At 29.3% G+C, this 22554-nt stretch overlaps 3 protein-coding genes across 3 annotated transcripts; 1 reads left to right on the top strand and 2 right to left on the bottom strand.

Moving 5' to 3' along the window:
• Positions 1 to 239: 239 nt before the first annotated feature.
• Positions 240 to 9651, bottom strand: LOC111317724 (uncharacterized). Its single transcript, XM_089754186.1, has 12 exons — positions 9312 to 9651; positions 8348 to 8510; positions 7934 to 8088; positions 7567 to 7855; positions 7144 to 7319; positions 6246 to 6681; positions 5412 to 5437; positions 1705 to 1852; positions 1398 to 1567; positions 963 to 1236; positions 704 to 855; positions 240 to 633 (listed from the first exon to the last, which is right to left on the bottom strand). The coding sequence occupies exons 1-12, from the start codon at positions 9352 to 9354 to the stop codon at positions 344 to 346; spliced, it is 2322 nt and encodes a 773-aa protein (XP_089610312.1). The 5' UTR covers positions 9355 to 9651; the 3' UTR covers positions 240 to 343.
• A 1603-nt stretch (positions 9652 to 11254) lies between these two features.
• LOC149520195 (uncharacterized) lies at positions 11255 to 12005 on the bottom strand. The gene has a single exon (XM_089743131.1). It carries the CDS (start codon positions 11868 to 11870, stop codon positions 11418 to 11420), a length of 453 nt encoding a protein of 150 aa, XP_089599257.1. The 5' UTR covers positions 11871 to 12005; the 3' UTR covers positions 11255 to 11417.
• A 5976-nt stretch (positions 12006 to 17981) lies between these two features.
• LOC111318190 (protein DETOXIFICATION 40-like) lies at positions 17982 to 22491 on the top strand. The gene is made up of 7 exons (XM_022920902.2): positions 17982 to 18387; positions 18494 to 19125; positions 21185 to 21241; positions 21391 to 21629; positions 21737 to 21855; positions 21935 to 22021; positions 22130 to 22491. The coding sequence occupies exons 1-7, from the start codon at positions 18073 to 18075 to the stop codon at positions 22187 to 22189; spliced, it is 1509 nt and encodes a 502-aa protein (XP_022776637.2). The 5' UTR covers positions 17982 to 18072; the 3' UTR covers positions 22190 to 22491.
• The last annotated feature ends 63 nt before the right edge of the window (positions 22492 to 22554 follow it).

Below are 22554 nucleotides of genomic sequence, written 5' to 3'. Positions count from 1 at the left end.
TGATTTCTTGTTCCGAGGTTTCATATATATATATATATATATATTCATTCTTGTTATGGATTTTGTCTAGTTCTTTTTTTTCTGCAATCGGAGCTGGAGGGTACAAAAATATTGCAGGTTGAATCTGATTAACTGGTATCGGTTGGGCAGAAAAATAGTACAGCTTATGTCATTTCCTTTTTTTTTTTTTATCAGATCATTTTTCTGATCACCAATAACTATACATAAAACACTTGATATATCCAATTAAAAATAAATGATTGAATATTGAAGTAATATTGTAATCATGTGTACTTATTTAAACATAAAACACTTTGACATATTTTAATAATAAAAAGTTGATCTAAGGAAATCCTGGTGGTGCATCACTATCTGTAGGGTTTGCCTTGGTTTTTGGGGGATCTGGATAAAGATCTATGGCCATGGACATGGAAGTAATTACGGCTTCAAACAGTACTTCAAACAGCATATCATCATTATCAGTAATGCCCATCATCAGTCTTTTATCAGCGAACTTTATGCCGTTCGCCTGTTTTGGATCAGCCAACTTTGTGTTCGTCGGTTTTGGATCGGCCAACCTTGTGAAGCACGGAAAGCCCCAAGCAGGGGCAAAGGATCTAAACCATGCACCACCTGCATAACAACTACTAGTAAACAGAGCTAAAAATCTTTATAAAATTCAAACAAAAGCATGCAAAATCACCTGTTTTCTCGACTTGGTGATTCATTCGAAGCTTGAATTCCACATACATTTTGTTTCCGATTGGAATTTTTTCGTTGTCAACTAGGTGAATAAAAATAGACAGAAATTCTCCGTTCACCTTTGGAACACCTTTGGGATAAAGGTGTAACTTCCTGCAGCATATGCACCCAGCAGATTTAGCAACAATTACAACATTCAAACATCAAAATTTTGAACTGAACAAGGTGTAGAGTAGAGATATAATATGCAAATTACAAACCATTTGTAATCCCCAATAGTAAATTCTTTCGAATATCGGCCTCCTTTATGTAACTCGTAAAACTTTTCAACATACACATTTTTACTGAGGTTGTCCATGGTGAAAAAACGTTCCCCTTTGCCTTCACTTTTTATAACAAAAACCTCCACTCCAAACTTGCATCTGTCTCCATGGCTCAGGTAGCCGTTTGAAGTATCATAGAATTCAGCGAGAGTAAGAAGTCGAGAAAATCCCCTTTCTTTGTTCACCGCATTAAATCGCTTCACTCTCCCATCTACACTATTTTAAAAGAAAGGGATTACTACTAATTGCATAATATTTACTCAAAAGACGAAAATGTTAATCAATGTCTAGTGGTCCTGGACCGGGTGAAATTTACAGACATCCGTTGAAATAAACCAATGAAATAAACAAGAAATAATAATGGAATTGGACCTTGAAAGCTTTTGTACTGTGCCCAACTTGCATCAAACACAAAAAAATTTAAAAGAGCATCAATCTCCCATGGACGGCCTAGATTTTGGATGCCCACAATTTCCAAGTAAAGAGATATATGACCTTCTCCACCTCTTTGCTTGTCTCCCTCAGGGTAAAGTATCAACCTCCTGCATGTAACCATACATAAGCCATAAAAGGATCAGCTTTTTTTTTTTTTTTTTCTATTTTTCTGATTGTAAAATCAAACATTCTTCACAGGATCAGATTTTATTTTTTAAAAAAAAAAAGACAGAGAACAACTCACCATTTGTAGCCACTAGCTTGAAATTCAGGTGATTCATAGCTGTGAAGTCCAGTTTTTGAAAGGATTTCTTTCAGAAACGGAAGTGATTCGATCTCTAATGTGTAATGTGCGGGAGCAACATTTCTCATCGTCACTGTTAATTTTTCCACTGCCATATATACGTACAAAATTTATGCAGATTATCCATATATTTTTGGGATTTCCAAATTAATATTCCAGATTTAATTCAACATTTATATTTTTGTTTCAAATTCTATGTCAAAGCATAACAAAATGAAATTAATTTTATGTACTACTATAATCAAAGGAATTTAGTTTTTCCATGTCATTAAATTTTAAAAACAATGGGAGTTGGTGAAATATTATTTCACATGGAAAGCATTTGACTTTATAATCATAAAATGTCTCTAATTTTAACTTTGAAAGATAATTAGAGACGAGATTATGAAATTGAAGATTATTACCTCTCCTATTATAATCCAAGTTAAAATCAAAGATTTTCTTTTCTTTTTATAAAGAAAATTGTAACATAAAAATATAAAAAGGGATAGTAAGTATTAAAATTTAAATATAAAATTTATTGAATATTACATAAATCAATTGAATTAAATTCTCAATTCTAATTCAATAAAATTTTATGTACATTACAGAAGCAAATAATATTAATTTATGCAAACGATTACCTCCCATTATTTCATTGCAAGGAGCGTTAGTAGAAGTCTTTGGTTCCTCATGATCATCCTTAGTCATGACTTCCGGCATTAGAATTCGGTTTTCTGGGCAAACTTTTCAGGGCAACCATAATATATATATATATATATATATATATATATTTGAGCTTGCTTTTAATCCTATCCTAACTATGCTACGATCTTAACAACTTTCCAACCCTTTTAATAAAAAAAAATGAATAAATAAATAAATGAAAATATTCTTAAACCTTGGGCAGGAAAAAGCATATGTCTCGGGCCAAGGTAGCTGCCCCCACAATTTCTTGTTCCTGGAGATATGCCATTTCTCCTTTTAAAGACAAGGCATTGCTTCAACTTATTGTTTATCTGTTAACGGATTGATTGATGAAAATTCGCATATAATTTACCCTATAATTTTTTTATATTTGTTTTACCCTTTAATAGTTTGCTTGAAATGATAAGAATAATCTTGTTTATAAATAAATAAAAGCTTTGTTTGGTTAGTACTTTTATTTCGTTAAGAGTTTCAGATAAATTGCTTTAATCTTACATTAATTAAGGAAAGAGTGCAAGAAAATTATAATGGCCACATAATATTTTAACAAATGCCGGATCTATAATTTTTTTTTTTTTTGAAATGTCTACTTACAATATATATAAAAAAATATTGACAAATATTTTAATTTTAAGAAGAGAAAGGTGTTAAAAAATTTTTTGAGGTGACTAAATAAAAATTTTCTTTCGAATTTTTTTATTTTATAATTTTTTGAGCATCCATTTTACATTTGGATCGGCCAGTGATTTTAACCAAATTGAGTCTAATTTTCATGAATTTTAATTCCAATCTTGTGTATAAATAATTTTACTTGATATATATTGAATATAAGACAAGAACACATGTAATTTGTCTTATATTTATTGGCCGAGTAAGATATAGGGACATATGGTTTCTAAATAAATGAAATGTCAATGTAAATTATATTTTGTATTTTTGGACGACACAATGTCGGATAATAAATGTCACCCACTTTTGCATTTTCCATAAGACAATTTCGTGTGAATTAAGGTTATAAATTGGAAAAATCAAACTTGGCTAGTTAAGTAGAGTAAAAAAAAAAATTAACACAGACAACGTTTTTATAATATTTAGTATTAAACTATTAATCATATTAATAATCATATGATTTGTTAATAAAATATTGATTCTTAATTTAAAAGATCTTGTTTTAATCCCAAATAATTGCAAGTAAAAAGAACAATATTAAACATGTCAAAGCAAACTATAGCATCCGGACGGTTTTTTTTTTTTTTTTTCATAATATGTAGAGATTACTTGTTTAATTATTCTTCCTTTCCATTTTTCCAATAGATTATTCCTTTCAGAACATGCAAGGGGATTGGCATATGGTAAAAGGGTAATGCCATTTTGTTCGACATTTGAAAAGTTCAACCCTACTCACAAATAATATGGAGATCCTAGAAATAAATAACAACTTTATGAATATTTATTTTTTTTATAAATAAATAGACAATCGAAGTCTCAAATATTTTATTTTATTTTTTAAATATTGAAATAGTTGTCTTTACTATTTTTAATGAAATGTTCATGTTGGAAGATCGAAGTCTCCAGTGAAATCATCCATATTTTCAGGAAAATGTGAAGACTTATCTATAACTATAACTATATATGCATAAAGGAGTCTCTCAATGTCCACTGTTCATTAGACATCTAATTTGATTATATTTGTCACCCATTTCTTGGTCTTCAATAATTTTTTTTTTATTTTTTATTAATTGAGAATACAGATAAATGAAAAAAGGTATTGAAAGAAAAGAAAAGAAAAAAAAAAAAAAACAAAGTAAGAGGCTATTTGTGGAGAAGCTTATGGGGAAAAAAGGTAATTGACTCAACCACCCTTTCACTGCATCTTAAAAAAAATGAAAAATCAAAAGCTTTTCCTTTTTTATCTACTTGTAATTAGAAGTATTTATAGGTTTGATTGGGTTAGATTTGATTCGAGCTTATATTTGATATTAATAATTTATATGTTTATTCAAATTCGATTCAAATTGAAATTTCAATCTTCAAATTTTTTCTAAGCTTAACCCAAATTAAAAAAATAAAATTTAAATCTATTTATTAAACTTAATTTATATAATAAAATTTAAAAAAATATTATTAAATTAAATTTAATGGGATTATATTTAATTCATATATATATATAAATATAAATATAATTTTAATTTAATAAAATATAAATTTTATTTTAAATTTTTGTTTGTATTTAAATTAATTTATATATAATTCACATATAAATAAAAAAAATTAGATATATATGAATTTGGACTTGATTAGGCCAAACATGAGTTTTAAATTTTTTGTTCAAAATTCTGTCCAAAATTTGAATAGACATAAAAGCCTAAACTCATTTAACAAGTTTTAATTTTTTGTCAATATCTTTTCAAAACTTAGACAAACCTTTAGACTTGGGCGGATAATTCGATCTATTGCTAATCATCAGCAATGGATTTTCATCAAAAAATTAACTTTGCTTCCCTTGATTCCCTGTAAGTTCTCTCTTTATCTCTAATTTTCCACTTCAAAGACTAGGAGAAATTCGCTTTTTTTCTTATTTTTTTATGCATGATTCAATGGATATGATCTTATCGGCTTCAATGTTGGTGGGTTTTATTTGTTTATTTATAAAATAGAAATTTGGGTTTTTTTGTCTGCATGTTAGAATAACTTGCAAGAACTTTGAGTTTTATATTGATGGATAACTTTTTTTTTTGAATATTTAAGCACCGTTAAGATTTATTAAAGTTTGTTTTTATAAATTCTTCCTCTTTTATTAAAAAAATCATCAATGAAAACTTGAAAATTGAAAAAAATTATTCTTTTTTTTCTTTTTATTATTTTTATTGCATAATGGATGCGAAACATGGTCTCAACTCTCCATTAGAGCTTCAAAAGAGGGATGAAATATTCGAGGATTTAATTAATATGCTTCAAACACAGCAACAATAGCCTGAAACTTTGGCTACAGAAAGAAAGATTTTTAAAGATCAGATCAATGTGCAATATGAAAGTTCGTCTATGATGTTTGCCTTTATGAAGATCATATCTCTCAGGTACAGTTTCGAATTCAGGAATATTTTTTGTTGTTTCTGTTCCCCTTAATCAATTGGAAGTATAATATGAGTCTTTTAATTCTCTTTTGTTGTTTAGATCAAGAGTGATTTGGATTCGAAAGAAATGGCGCATGTGCTTGAGGCTACAAAAGCCGATTCAATGATAGGATTGAAGCATAAAAAGGTTTATTTTTATAAATTGAAATTAGGTTTGTATTTTTTCCCTTGATATTTGATTCTTAATTTTGTTTGAACCGGTTGTTTGTTTGGTTTAATTTACTACATGAAAACAAATTTGAGATAAGTGACTACCGTGATGTATAGTGGTAATGGCAATAAAGGTCAGTCCATGATTGGCCTTTTAATACTTCTATCTTTAAATGAGGCTAACATGGATTATACTGTCATACGATTATTGTCAAGGTTTTAGTCTTCCACTCATTTGCTAAACCTTTCTCTTATTGATTTGCTATTTATTTGGTGCAAACCTATAAAAGATGTGATTTTAAGTTTTGAGTAATCTGTTGTCTCCTTTTGTCGTTCTCTTTGAGGATAATGTAGATGTATTTTGATACTTTAATATGTTTAATAGGAGAATGGTTTTTTAAATTTGGTGAATATGTTGATGTTGGTTGTTGATCATTTATGTCTTTCCCATTTACATATGCATTTTTCACATGCAGTGACGACATGAGCAGTGGCCGCGGCGGCTGCGACTATGGCGATAGCGGCGGCGGTGACAGCGGTGGCGATGACGATTGCTGCTGCAGTGACGATGGAGACGGCAGCTGAGGCAGGGTCAACGACGGTGGTGGTGGCAGCTGCGGCCACGGAAGTGATGGCGATGGTGGCAGCTGCGACCACGGAAGTAATGGCAATGGTGGCAGCTCCGACGACGGAAGTGATGGCGGTCGCAGAAACCCGACCAAGATCTCGTAAAACCAAGTGGCCGGATATAATGGCGATGGCTGATAGTCGAGCAAAGACTTGTAAAACCAGGTGAAGAAGGTTAAACTCGTGGACATGGAAATAATTTGCAGTTCAATTTCCATTGCATCCCTAAAAATATTGCTCGTCGATCTTCGTAGATCAGCCAGCTTAATAAAGCATGGAAAGCCCCAAGCAGTGTCTAAGGCACTAAACCAAGCATTACCTGCAAATGAAGATGAAAATTTTCAAAATTTCATCAAATAGAACGATAACACTCTTTGATCAAAGAGTCAAAATTATGTTGGGCAAAATCGGTTTGATTTGGTCATAAATAATATAATATTTCAAGAGGTACAAAGATAAACTTAAAACTATATTGAGCTTTAAAATTTTTTTATCAAGTACATTTTTATTGAATCTTTCTATAATTATCTCAAATGGGATTTATATTTCATTTAGACGCTCGATCAAAAAAATTCACTGCAGCATACATCACGTTAAAAATTCATTGTGTCATCATATTAAAAGTCTAAGTGATAAAACAACACGATTGCACAGCAAGAATCTCTTCCTACCGCCATTAATTTAAATGATACATTAGCAATCAATCTTTGGATTCATTGGTGCATTTATCAAATTGTATATATGCGAATGAATTCGTAAGGTAATTATTGATTTGACTCACCTATTTTTGTTATTCTGTCAGAGTTGTTCTCATGGACTTGATCATTTATAGAAAGCTTGAATTCAACGTGCATTTTCCATCCAGGAGGAAATTTGTCTTGGTCTTGTAGGCATAGGTATATAGACAGACATTTTCCCGTTGCCTTGGGAACACCTTTGGGATAAAGGTGGAATTTCCTGCATGCACAAGACGACCCACCAGCACGTTAATGGTTAGATCTAGCTCGAGATTATCAATTGCAAGTCTTGAACTTGAAAACGAAAAATTGGATTAATAGGATCGATGGGAAACAAGTAATATATATATATATATATATATATATTTTGTGTAATTCAAGTTCAATGGACTTTCGTACGTGTACATAAAAAAAAATTCATGCTGGAAATAAGGTGATGATGATGGATTGCAAAACATACAAATTACCAGTTGTAACCCCCAACAGAGAACTGTTCGGAAAAATGGCCTGTTTCCTTTAACTCAGAAAGCTTTTCCACGGTCCAAATTTTTACTATTTCACTTTGTTGGCGTAGCGTGCGAAGATATACCCCTTGAACTTCAAATGCATCGCATTTTATATCAAAAACCTCCACTCCAAACACACAACTATCGTTAACCAGGAATCCATTCGAAGTATTTCGGAAACAATCAAGCGAGACTAGTTGGGAAAGTCCCCACACCCTGTTCGTCTTATTAAATTGCTTTACTTCCACATCTAGGTTGTTATTATGAAATTAGTAATATATGAAGAATTTAAAAAACCAGTAAAAATGGCTGGCTAGAATTGCTATACCTTGAATGCTCAAGTACTTATCCTTTAGTTGGTCATATATAAAAAATATTAGAAGAGCATTCATCTCCGGTGGAGGGTACGTGATTTTCAAGTAGAGAGATATATGGTTACTTCCATTTCTTTCCTGGTCTCCACTAGGGTACAGTAACAATCTCCTGCAAGAAATTAAAGACCCATATTAAAGATTATTGTACGACATATTGTCAATACGAGTTTTTAAATTTCACTAACAGAAATTGATAATAAAATAAAAATATACATGATAACATTTTAATTATGTTTGTTAAATTTAAAAACTTGGCCTATAGAATAATAATTATATTATTTAGGAGCAGTCTTTTTAATTTTCCATAGTTTACAACATCAACGTACGTTGTTCTTATAGACAGGAAATGATCAAAAAGTAATACATACCATGGGTAGCCACTAGCTTCGAACTCATTTGATTCATAGTTGTCGACTTTAGTTTTCTCAAGGATTCGCTTAAGCGACGAGAATGACTCGATTTTTAATATGTAGTGTGACGGTGGCACTTCTCGCCATGTTTTCAAGGTACTAACGCTTTTGAATCCATCATCTGAAAATGACATATTACACACATAATTAATTGGGCATGGAAATTATGGCCGTTTCCAAAAATGATTAAAAAAAAAAGGGTAAGGATTATTCAAGCTTACAACATGTGGGGATTAGAAATTTGAAATATTTTTCCAATGATCAAGCTTAGTCTCTGAAATTTTTAGATTTCATATTCAACTCCTACCATCTATGTATTTCGTCCAATTTATGTTGGAAAAAGGGATTCGAACCTTGGTTTTTTGAATAAGAATACTTGCAACAGTCATTGAACCAAAGCTCTGGGGCAATTAGTTTCTTTTATTAATTTAATTTGTTGAAAATTTTTTGATTGTGGTTGTGATTTGCATTTGTACATAGAATCTCATAATCATAGAATCTCAGAATTGAAAATTTTCAATAAATTATTTATTTCATGTTTGATCCTGATACAATTGGCTAATATAAAGACTTTAAACGCAAAGTTTTCAAGAAATTAAAGAGAATCCGCATTATAGCCTGTTGTCATTTCAGTTCTGTTTCAGTTGCAATGTCAATTATCTCTTTCTCATCTGTTGTGTTTAACTGTTCATGTACAGCAGCAAGGGAAGTGAATTGCAGATAAAAAGTAAAGCTAATTAACCCATCTAATAATATTGGAAAGAAATGTTCCCATTTTTCAGTTTCATGTTCTTATAAAAGACAAAAGAGGGGATAGAAAAATCAATAATTTTGCAATAATTCATCCTGGCTAGTTAAATCAATTTTTTTAAAAAAATATTATACCATGTTAGATGGATTAAGAGTAGATTGCATACTTTACCTGCTATATTTTCATTGCCATGTGTGATGTCAGACCGATCCATAAGGAACGATTTCCTTTTTGTAGTTTTTTAATGGAACGAGGTGTTCAGGCTTTTGGGTAATTTTTTCAGGACAAATACTTAATCATAAGAAAACTTTGAGCTTCCTTCCATTTAAATACCAAATAGTAGGAATAATACTATTGTGCTTGATCTTAACATTCTTAAACCAAAGGCTGGGAAACGAATAAATCCCAGCTATATAATACCATGCAGGAAGCCCACCTGATCATTCTTGCATTGCTTGTTCCTACAACTACAAATATCCCATTTCTCTCTTTAGAAACAAAGTATCAGATGCCTCCCTAAAGTGTTAGAAATTAACTAATTATTGGTGAGATTTTTATTCTTACCATGCATGGTAACAATAAAAATTTAATGTTGCCTCCTTAAAATGAGAGTAAAAAATGTTTGTCACCAACGAAGAACAGTACTGCTCTCTGTTTTTTTGTTGCTCGAAGTGAACTTTTTCTTCCTACAAGAGATCGAGCATCATGACTCTAATTTAAGATTAGTGTTTTTTTTTTGTACAAAAAAAGAATTAAGACTAACGCTGAGAAGATAACATTATATAAGAAATCTCATTAAAAAAAAATTTATGATTCATGACAGACGATGGGATCCACTTTTTGTTTTATATCTTAAATGAAAGAAACAGAAAAAAAAAAAAAAAGTGTTTGCTTGTGTGTTTTGTGACACCCACGTCTAACTTACTAGATATTATTTATTTTAATCCAATAATCTTATCTTTTTTTATGAAAATCCACATCCGATAGTCTTATTTTTTTGTTTTACAAAAATTATCAATTATATATCATTTAGCTCTTTTGAGATTCAGGTGCTATTGAGGTCTTAGGTGACTCTTAGCATGTAGGATTTTGTTGGGCTAAAAGCCTCCAATCCAATCACACCAGCGGAAGCAAAATCAAACAATAAATCAAACACACAAGAGACAACAATTTAACGTGGTTCGGTCCAACTGACCTACATCCACGGATGAGAAAAAAAATCCACTAGTTATAGAGAATTACAAACATACATCAAATCATCAACCTCACTCAACAATCAATACTCATAAGACACTCTCAATTTCCTCTAGTCTTATGAAGTATTCTCTACCCAAACTCTTGTGCACCTTTTCAACACAACCAAACACATACCCATATGTTCCCATACATCATATCTATGTGGACTCTCTCAGTCTCCTCTAGTCCACTCACAAACAAATATACACACCCATAAGACGTAAAATCTCGATACTCTTATGGGTATCTATCCCACAAAACCTTACAACTCTCTTACATCTTTCTCATACCTAACCCTGTAGAGACTTCATCTATTTATAACCATACAAACTTACCCATTAAGAATCCCTCTCCTCTTAGAATTTTTCTCCTGTAAGTCAAACTTGCCTATTAAGAATCCATTTCCTTTTAGAATTCTTCTCTTGCAAATCAAACTTACCTATTAAGAATCCTCTATTTTTTGAAATTCTTCTTTTGCAAGTTTTCTTGTTCATCAAGTAATCTCTAACAAATCCCAAATAAATCTCTTATGGGATTTGAGTCATTATTCCTAACAGACTTAACACTCTTAAGATTTTAGAAGTGATTTTCACTTTATAATATTTAACTTCCTTAATTTGTAATTGCTTGATATCATTTATGAAGAGATTGGCATCCAATTTGAATAGTATTGTTTATTTTAATCTTAAAGTTTTATGATTTTATTTTATAAAAAATATTTTATAAATTCTAAGTTTAAGTTTTAATTTATATATTATAACATATTTGCAAAATATTTCGGTATAAGATTGAATTGTCACAATTTTTGTATAAAAAAAACAGGGTGATAATAATGACATAATTTCATGATTGGTATAAGTTAGTTGTCTGATGCAAGCAAGACAGAAAGATTTTCATTGAATTCAACTAGGGATCCACATAAACCCGGTCCGAATCTGATCGTTGACTAAAACAAAGAAGCAAATTACAATCAAAGTTTTCTTTTTACAACAAAAGAGATAAATTAATCTGGAAAAAACTACTGAGTTACAGTTTATTCTGTTAATGTTCCTCTGGAATACTCTCCAATGCCGGTCTCCAAGCAGCACGAAAGCCATCATCGTCACTTTTTCTTCCAGCTTCAGAAACCCTGACACCTCTCAACTTCATAACTCTTATCAATTGCCCCATTGAAGAGTGCTTTAAATCTTTCCTGGAGCTTAAAATTTGCTTCAACTCTTTCTGTGTCACCACAACTCTTATCCTCACAACCCCATTTTTGGACTCACCTTGTTTTCCTCTATCAACATTGTTTTCTTCGTCTAATTTAAATCTCACTACCTTCTTTTGCTTCTTAATCTCAACCCCATCAGCAACCTCAGCAGCTCCTTCCAAGTTGGAAGCTGTAACTACTTGTCGTGTCTCTTTCATCACTTCAGCTTGGCTGCTGCTGCCTTGTGGCTCGTCCTGGTCGTTTTGTGCTAGAATTTTGTTGCTTGTCAAGCAATTCCCCATTTTCAGAATGCAAAACAAGAAAATTCAGATTGGCAGAATCAAACTGAGAGAGAAAGGGAGAGAAGAACTAAGGCAACAGAGGGAACATAAATATAGAGAAACAGGGAAGGTAGAGCACATGACCAATGCGGTTTTCACGCTGGGGTATTTGAGAGGAGGAGAGATTCTTTTAAAAAAATTCTAAAACCTTCTCATCATATGATTATTCAGAAAAATGTTTGATTTATTAATTAAACATAAAACCAAAGTTTTATAATAGATAAGTACAGCCGTCTATTATCTTAAACCCAAAGAATTTGTCAAGTACATGTACAAAAGGAAAAAGGAGAGAACTTGTAAAAGCACTTCAAAAGTAAATTCTTGAATGCATCGAATAATTGACGCAACCGTCGCTTACAAAAATAAAATAACGATAATACCCTTTACCGTATGATAAAAAAAAAAAATGAAAGTATTTGTTAACGCCTAAGTGCGCCAATAGCATAGATTATGATTTAAGGCAGCCGCACATGATCAAAGCTTGGACAAATTCTTTTGAAATTTACTGCTTAATTGATTAAATCAAGATTCTTCATCACAGTTGAAAGTAGTTTGCCATTGCTCAATGACAAAAATAACTATTCTTTTGATACTTTGATAGCGTAATCAATTGCCCTACTTTGACTGGTAACCCAATTTTGGATTATAAATTAGGCCAGTGGCAGGTTAGAATTGGAGCCTTTCAAGCTCCTCTCAAATTAATTATAAGATTATAGTCGGTTTAATGGCCTCTAATTGCGCCCATTTTACTATAGCTGCTCCACAAATTTGCTTGAGCTTGACCCTACATTTTTAGAGAAACTTTTCTTGCATTGTTTCCACATTGTTGTTGGTTTCTATACATCATATATGCAATTGATTTGAAAAATCCTGATTACATAATATCTACTTTTAATATTCATTTTATACCAATCTACTGGCAATAAATGTTCAACAATAAACTGTATCATACGTAATGTTTTAGTATCTTATAATATTATGAAGATAGGGCTTTATTTTTCAAAAGGAAAATAATTAGGACCAAAAGGGTTTGATTTTCCAATCAACCAAACCAACTGCCAAGCAAATCATATCAACTAAATCCACATTGATATCAATGTAGCAAACTTGCAACCAATTGTTTCTTATTAATCTATCAAGGTTTGAACAAGTACTGATAACCAAAATGTTTACTTTGCATTGGAGTTTTGATTAATAAATTTGAGATGCAATTAGTTAAGATTTAGTCAAGCTTTGCTTAGAACATGCAATAGCAAAAGGATGGTGGCGGTGGGTTCATGGAATGTGAGATGTCCTTCAAATTTAGGGCACCAATTTATATATATATATATATATATATATATATTAACTTTATTTTGGCCTACATAAAACTCAGAAGGGACCGTTGAAAATTAGTAAATGAAAAAGGCCAACGCGTGAATACAGATATATTAGGGTTATCTTTCACATGGGTTAGGTAACCCCTGTTAGTTTCTCTGGAAACGTTGGAGCCTTGTTATTCTCTTGTTATGCATGTGGAGGTGGCCCTTATGTAACTTTTTCTTTTCTTTTCTGCATTATTGTAATGGGAGACACCGCCCAAAGCTAGCTCCGAACATGTATGGTTTCATTTAATTATGGTGACATCCATGTGACATATGTGGTAGGGGTCGATTTGATTCCGGTTTTGAAACGATAAATTAATTAATGTGTAATACTATGGTGATTTTACATTTGGCCATATATATATATATATATATATTCAATAGGATCTATTAAATTGATATAATTTCACATCTATTAAATTTTAATTTTTTTTATGATTTTATATCCAAGTTAGACTTTTTTATTTATTGTTTGGTTTTAAATTAGATATTTAATATAATATTAAAGTCCAAATTTGTTATATTCTTTTTTTATTATTTATTTTAAATTTATCACATAATAATCTTATTATCCACACGTCAAAAGTTCTATTAAAGTGATAATATTATTTTACATTTATTAAAATTTGAATTTTCAATAATTTTATATTAAATTAATTTTTTTTAATTATTGTCAATTAATTTTACATTGAGTACTTAAAGAAGTACTTGAACTGTATGGTGGTGTCATGTTGCAAAAGTATAAAGAAATAAAGATTGCAGAAAGTTAAGATGGAAGTGTCAAATGGGCCACATTGCGTTGGGGATGGACAATGGAGCATTACGGGAGCCAATCAGCACGAACCAACAATTGACAGGACAAGGACATTGGTAGTGCAGCCCAAACAGGAAGTTGGGCCATAGCCCATGGCCCATGAACCAACTTGGATCTAGCTCGTTATTTTTGTCAGATGGAAGACCCATTTTATAATTAACTAATAATAAAAAATTAGTTTAAGGATCAAAAATATTCTTAAATTATAATTCAATAATTATTTAAATTTTTAATATTTTATCAAAATTAAGTAAATTTTTAATCTTTTGTTTTAATTTAATCAAATTCTTAAATAGACGAAATCTACTTATATGATCAAATTTAATCAATTAATCCCTAAATTACAATAAATTGAATCATTATAAGGATCTTAAAAAGAAAGTGATAGAGAAAATAAAAATAATTTTATTTAATTATATATATTAATTATATCATGTGACAAACTTTCATTTATTTTATTAATATCATATGAAATTTTATTTTAGTTGATAAAAAAATTAATGGTGCTAATTTTTTCATCAAAATAAAATTTTAATTTGATATCAATAAATATTGATAGAGTTAATTGATTACAACCAAAAAAAAAAAAAGATTTGAATTATTTTTAAATTATGATTCAAGCACTTTTATATCCTTTAACCTAAAAAATTTTATATAATGTAGGTCGTTAAATTTGATGTTACATAATACAATAATGATATAAAAAAATCAATTAATAACAATTTATTTAGTGAAATTATTTAAAAAATCAATTAATAACAATTTATTTTTCTCTTTTTTATTTCAAAACACTAATTTTTTTTTTTAATTTCCAATGACTGTATCATGTTCGAATATACTTCCAAACCAAATTTATAACTTTCGATTAATTTTACGAGAAAAAATAGTATGTTTTTTAAGAAAAATTCAAAAAATGGTAAAAAAAATCCAACTATATATGATATATATATATCGAAAATATTTTGGAAAAGAATCAAATTTTTTACGATGTTTTTATTGAAGTTTGATGGTAAAACATGTCAAATCATCACTGAAGTTAACGTAACAAACTGAACAAAAAAAGAACAAGGACTGTTTTGGATTTTAAAAAGAAAAAATTAATAATACATTCGATCCAAAATCATGAGTCGTAATCGTTCCCATCAAATTTCATTCAATTTTTTTTTTAAATGTTATATAATATTATAAAATTTTAAATTTTGATTCGAATTATATTAAATTTTTATTTAATTTAAATTTAATTAAATTTTATTAATTTGATTAGATTTTATTTATTGATTTTTAATTTTTATATATTATTTTAATATAAAATTATTATTTTATTTTATAAAAATTTAAAATATATATAATTTAATTCGATTAAATTTTTTTTAATTTTTTAACTTTTAATATTAAATTTGATCCAAATCTAATATATATATTTAATACTTAAATTTAATTTAAATTAAATAAAAAATTTGATATGAACGAAATCAAATATTGTAATTTTAAATTAATTTTTTAATTTTTCAATTTTTTTTATCCTAACCAAAACGAATCATGACGAAGGGTTTTAATTCAAAAATGCTAGAATAAAACAAGAAATGTGATTATGAATTTTAATTTGTTGAATTAAAAAAATATATTTTATTTTTCTTACCTAACAAACAAAAAAATTTTAAAATATTTCATCCACCGGTCTTTCAACATAGATTCTTTCAGCACTGGATGAAACTATGGCCTCAATTAAAATAAAAAAATAAAATATGACATTACTTGGACCACGTAGACGAATTGATCGTTATCAAGTTAGCAAATAATTCGAGGGTTTACATGGACCATTGGCAAAGAAATTTAAAGGAAAAAGAGATTCAAAATTTTTATGATTACGTATTTCAATTTTCAACCTCAGAATAATAGATTGATGGAAACTCCACCATCTAAATTACACAGATTTCACATGGATTTAAGACGATTGAAATTAAATTTAAATAAAATTTGAGAATAATATTAAAAATATAATTCAGCCCATAAAATTATACATAGATTTATGAATTTGTACTCATTCACTACTGAAAATGCAATTTAATATTATAGTGGGTTGATAAAACTAAATCATACATTAATTTAATTTTGAATATTTAAATATATATTTTTATGTAAAATTATTAAAAATTAAAGTCTAATAATTAAATTTTATTAGGATAACAGTGGATTGACTTTAGTAATATTAAAAATAATAATTATTGTTATTATTATTATAATTTAAAAAAATTAATACAAATTTTATATTAAATAAATTTTATTAAAAATAAATATTTAAATTTAATTAATAATACGATAAATTTTACTATACTGTAGCAAAAAGTGCTACAAAATCTAAGCCTACCCTCAATCTAACGAACGTTCAACGCATCACAGTGCGATTGACAAATACAATCAATCTTATGTCCACTTATAGGACCTTTGTCGAAGTAGATCAAATGATGACTTGATATTTGATTTGATTCTAAAGATGATTATTGTGTCTAGCACTTAGCCTAATTTCTCTCTCCTCCATGATAGGTTTCTTTCTGAAACACTACAAGACAGAATGTATCTATGTAAAAAATAATAATAAAAAAGGCTGCGTCCAGCCAACGAGTACAAAACCGAGACAGAAGATATGTGACTTTATATTTTTTTTTTGGCCACTCAATTTTGAAATAAAAATTCGTCTTTAAGAATTAAAAACTGAACTGCTAATAAAAACACCCGATGTAGTGTCCTATCAATTAATTAATAATACAGCAACGAAACAGGAATCTCCAATTTGTTCTGTTCTTCGTATTAACAACAAGATGTCAAAATAAAGTATTTAGACTTTGATTTTTTAAGGTTAAAACGTGGGATTTAAAATTCGAGATCTAAATCGATTAATTTAATAATTATTTTTATAAATTTCTTTTCGGATAATTTTTTGAAATGTAAGGATTTAAATTGGCTGATGCTGCTCCTTTTGATTACGCAGCCTCTTACGCAATGATGCAGTTACCAACTAGCCACCAGCGGCGAAGCCCATCGACGGCCCTATCATAAATTGATTTTTTTGTTTTTAGTACTAATCATATCTCTGACTGATCACATCGACAATGCATGACCCAGCCAGCTATTTGCACAAAAGGTCAATTACATTCATGCTGATGTATTTTTATTCACAGATTGTAAATCTCAAATTCTCTTTTTCCTTATAAGGTAAACTAATATTTTAGAACACTTTTAATACATAATAATATTTTCCTTTAATGTATTGAAATTTATATGTAAAATTATTAATTATTGTATTTAATATAAAATTATTATTATAAATAGTATTACTTAACCTTAAAAAAATATCATAAAGACAATAGTTAACAAAATTCATAAAATAAATATATATTAGACCTATGATCATGAAGTTATCCTAAGAATACATCTTTAAATCTTCAAGGAATTATCTTTAAGCAATATATCCCTCATCATATTAAAAAGATAGTGATTTTTTTTTCTAATTAATCGAATGTTTATAAAATTTATATTTAACGTATTATCAATAAATTAAATGATATTAACTATTGAATTATCAAATAGAAATTTTTATTAACTTTTAAAATAAAAACATTAAACTTAGTTTAAAAAAAATTCATTAACGAATTAGTGTCATTCATAATTACAAAATATAAATTATTACTAACTTTTAAAATTAAATATAAAAAACTTAATTAAAAAAATTCATTAATCAATTAATATTATCTTATTTATTGTCAATATATACAATTTATAACTAATTAATATATCAAATATTAACTTAGAAACATCCAAATTGACATCTCATTTTCATTTAAGCAGCCGGCAAACATACACCATATATAGCTCTTGGTAAGGCCCCTTCTCCTATAAATACAAACCAAGGAAACAGAAGAACAATCATCCACTTTGAAATTACAAATATATTCCTCAGTCCACGCCCACAAACCAAACCCCTGCAATGGGATCTCCCCAAGACACCATACAACAACCTCTGCTTCAACCACAACTATCACACACAAAATCCGAAACAAGCCCAGAACTCGAGAATACGTTATCGGACTTTAACCTTTCCTTCTTTGATCGAATAAGGAAAGCAACATGGATCGAGACCAAGCTCCTGTTCCACCTTGCTGCACCTGCTGTTATTGTTTATATGATCAACTATCTCATGTCTATGTCCACCCAAATCTTCTCCGGTCACCTTGGTAATCTTGAACTCGCCGCAGCCTCCCTCGGAAACACTGGCATCCAAGTCTTTGCATATGGTCTCATGGTATATAAAGAGATTAATTACATAAATTTCAGATATGTATATCTGTAGCTGTATATGTTTGGAAAATGACATTGATTTACTATGATTTTCATGAATATTTATGTAGTTGGGAATGGGAAGTGCTGTGGAAACGCTATGCGGACAAGCCTTTGGTGCACAAAAGTACGACATGCTAGGCATATATCTTCAAAGATCAGCGGTTCTGCTCACCTTAACGGGGATTCTTCTCACGGTCATCTATATCCTCTCCAAACCAATCTTACTATTACTTGGTGAATCGAGTGAGATTGCCTCAGCAGCTGCAATTTTCGTCTACGGCCTAATCCCGCAAATATTTGCATACGCCATAAATTTCCCAATACAGAAATTTTTGCAGGCTCAGAGCATAGTGGCCCCAAGTGCTTACATATCAACAGCCACATTGATCATACATTTGCTGCTAAGTTGGCTGGTGGTGTACAAAATTGGGCTTGGTTTGTTGGGTGCGTCATTGGTGTTGAGCTTGTCGTGGTGGATTGTGGTGATTGCTCAATTTGTGTACATAGTTAAAAGTGACAAGTGCAAATACACATGGAATGGATTCAGTGTTCAAGCCTTCACTGGCCTGCCGGGCTTCTTCAAGTTGTCGGCTGCATCGGCGGTGATGTTGTGCTTGGAAACTTGGTATTTTCAGATTCTGGTTTTGTTAGCAGGATTGCTTGAGAACCCACAGTTGGCTTTAGATTCACTCTCCATTTGGTAAGTAAAGATAATTTCTGATCAACATTCTTGTTTTATTTGGTTGCAAGATCTTATTGAAGGTTTTGAACAATTCCCAGTCTAAGTTGTTGGCAAGATACATAGCCCTCAGCAGAAAAGGTCAATCATTTTTGGAATAACTCAAAATGGCTTTTTCCTCCCTTCCCCATGTAGTGGAAACTAAAAACTACGAAAACTATAAACTAATTGTTTGCTTCTTCCATTTAATATACATAAAGCATAACTGATACATTCATAAGGTATAAATATTATACATTATCAGTTAATTATAACATTAATATTTTATAAAAAATTAATTTTAAAAATTTTAAAAATATATTATAAATTAATATTTTATTAAATGTTATTATAAAATTTTTTATAATAGTTATTATATAATGAAAATATATTATATATAATGTACGCTCGGTTTGTACAAAATAATATTCTTATACATTGGACAATGTCAAAGTGAGGTAAATTGTGGGAAGATGACTGATATTGTCTGCAAGAGAAAATCATTTTCAAAATATCCATCCGATTCAATTTGGCTTTTTCTGCTTAATAATGCTTCTCTTCGATGACACAAGAGAGTACGTCAATCAAACAACAGTTTTTTTTCCTGAAAATTCAGTATTTATAGTACACGTGGCTCGTGCAGTGTGCGTAAGTACTTTTTTGTTATTGCTAGCAAGCGGTCATTACGAAGCATGTCAGAGGTTTCTAAATTTTACATATGGATTAAAAAATTAATATATGTATTTTTATTATATTAATTTTTAATATATTTTAAAAATATGTGTCGTTTTATTTATTCCGCAATTAAGTTTTATAAGCTGATAAGAATTTTTATTATATTAATTTTTTATTTTTAATACATTTTAAAGAATAAATATCATTCTATTAATTTAGTTAATAAAATCTAAAACTTTTAAAAATCATTAATTGTGTTTATGATTTTTCTTTGAAATATTGTCTATTCGTAGAATGATTAATCATGATCTTTCTATTTAAAAAAAATCTAACCTTATTTAAAAAAGATTCTTAACATTATGCTTAGATTTAGGGGAAGGAATGGAAAAGAAAGAAAAATAAAAAAAAAGTATTAGAAACAAAAAAAACTTTTTTTTTGTTTTGATAAGTTTTTAATTTAAGAAAAATGGAAAGAGATGAAAATTCAATAATTTTTTATTTTTTTTATAATTCACATTTTTTAAATATCTCAATTTAAAGGAAAAGTTGAAGAAAGAAAAATTTTAAAAATTTTATTTTTACAAAAAAATTTAGTATATTTATATTTTTATTATAACATTAAATTTGATTATATAGTTGATATTTTTTACAAATTTTTTTTTTATAAATATTTTATATAATATTACAGTTTATAAATATTTTATAATTTTTTAAATTTTAATAATAAAAAATTAAATTATTATCAAAAAAATAAAAAAATAAATTAAATATAAAATTAAGAATAAATTAATAACTAACTAATATATTTTATCATATTAAATATGTTTAATTTTGTTTAAAAAAATTATTTATACAAGTTAAGTAATATAAAAATATATTTTTATATTATATATTATTTTATTAAAAATATTATAATAAATTATTTTTTACTATTTACTTGAATAATGATTATTAGAATTATTTTTTATTAATTATTTAAATAAAAAATACATATATTATTTTTTAAAAAAAAATTTATTTATTTTTTATTAATATCTCTCTAAATATAACGTAACGATGATTATACAAATATTTCATCAGCAATTATCGATCAAATAAGATTCCAACATATGAATAATTTCTGATCGATGAATGCGTACTTTTTATAGAAAATGAAAAGACAAGTGATTTCTACTTTTACATTCGCATATGTCTCATGTACTGTTATTTTCAATCACATTTTTATCTTTTTAATTAAATTTAAATACTACTAACAAAAAGAATAATATTTTCAACCACGTTTCCTGGAGTATTTATATCCTAGAAGAATGTAATTAGCACCTCAGTAAAAGCTATAGATTTTTAATGGGTGAATCAATTGTTTCAGCATGACGATTTCTGGATGGGTGTTTATGATTTCAGTTGGGTTCAATGCGGCGGCAAGGTTTGTCATCAAATTTTACACTACAATTTATTTTATTATATATTGATTCTTTATTTTTTTTTATTTGATTTAACTTTTAATTGGTCATTGAAATTCTCTTACAAATTACTGCTTCAATTGATTAAAAAAAAATGAATGGAAATGAGCAGTGTAAGAGTAGGGAACGAGCTAGGAGCAGGACATCCAAAATCAGCAGCGTTTTCAGTAGTAATAGTGACGGTATTTTCATTCATTATCTCGGTGGCGGCGGCTATAATAATTATGCTTCTGCGTCACGTTATTAGCTATGCCTTCACTGAGGGTGAAGTGGTGGCTGAGGCTGTTTCCGATCTCTGTCCGCTTCTAGCACTAACCCTTATCCTCAACGGAATTCAGCCTGTTTTGTCTGGTAATATTCATTTCTTTGACATTATTAAAATGCAACTGTTGAATTCGATTCAATAAAACATTTTCATCCCATAATGTTTTTGGATGTATATATGGATTTGCATGAAGGTGTGGCTGTTGGGTGTGGATGGCAAGCTTTTGTTGCATATGTCAATGTTGGCTGTTATTACGTGGTCGGGATTCCCTTGGGTTCTCTTCTTGGCTTTTACTTTAATCTGGGTGCCAAGGTAATTGCATTATTTTTCATTTTTTGCCTTTCAACTTGAAAGTTTTGTGGATTATGATCCACGATGTGCATGGCTTCAGGGCATATGGTCAGGTATGATTGGTGGCACGGCAATTCAAACCCTCATCTTGATTTGGGTCACATTTCGGACAGACTGGAAAAAGGAGGTAACCCCTTAATTTCAATATTTTCCGTCAAAATTAAACAACGCATATACTTTTATTGCTTGTCAATTTCGATATCTATATGTATTTAAAATTCCGGGAGAATGGCAGGTGGAAGAAGCTAGAAAAAGATTGGATAAATGGGAGGATAAGCAGCCCATTTTGAAGTAGACAGTCGATCGAACATGGTCAGCCATTTGTTATGGTGCAGCTCCAACACCTCACCAAAGAATTTCCGATCTCCATCAAGGAAACTATGATCCCTGGAAGCGAATTGGCTTTCCTCCGTTAGAGTTTTTTCACAATGCTCAAACTTATATAATTCAATTATCTCGACTAGATTATATTAAAAACTAACGGTACTGTATGCATGAGCTATACAGTTTGACTGGAAGCCTGCTATTTTCTAATTTACTTCTTAGTACCTAGGTTTTCTTTTCTAATAGATAAGGGCAAATGCCTCATAAATCCTATATCTATATGAAGAAGAAATCCTGCACAAAACACATTGTTATTTGTACAAAATGGTACAAAGT

The sequence above is a fragment of the Durio zibethinus genome, chromosome 2 (assembly GCF_047325235.1).
Source record: "Durio zibethinus cultivar Kanyao isolate XHJ-2024 chromosome 2, ASM4732523v1, whole genome shotgun sequence".
Taxonomy (NCBI): domain Eukaryota; kingdom Viridiplantae; phylum Streptophyta; class Magnoliopsida; order Malvales; family Malvaceae; genus Durio; species Durio zibethinus.
Note: the sequence above shows the minus strand (reverse complement) of the source record. Positions and strands in the feature narration are given on the sequence as shown.

Bases quoted from the DNA above. Each gene is read 5' to 3' on its own strand.
- LOC111318190 (XM_022920902.2), top strand. From the start codon at position 18,073: ATGGGATCTCCCCAAGACACCATACAACAACCTCTGCTTCAACCACAA. The intron at 18,388-18,493 runs GTATATAAAGAG...ATATTTATGTAG, and splicing joins TCTTTGCATATGGTCTCATG to TTGGGAATGGGAAGTGCTGT. The intron at 21,856-21,934 runs GTAATTGCATTA...GCATGGCTTCAG, and splicing joins ACTTTAATCTGGGTGCCAAG to GGCATATGGTCAGGTATGAT.
- LOC149520195 (XM_089743131.1), bottom strand. From the start codon at position 11,870: ATGGGGAATTGCTTGACAAGCAACAAAATTCTAGCACAAAACGACCAG.
- LOC111317724 (XM_089754186.1), bottom strand. From the start codon at position 9,354: ATGGATCGGTCTGACATCACACATGGCAATGAAAATATAGCAG. The intron at 5,438-6,245 runs GTCGCAGCCGCC...TTCTTTCTGTAG, and splicing joins CCGCCGCCGCTATCGCCATA to CCAAAGTTTCAGGCTATTGT. The intron at 1,853-5,411 runs GTTTGAAGCATA...TATATATGGCAG, and splicing joins TTTCAGGCTATTGTTGCTGT to TGGAAAAATTAACAGTGACG.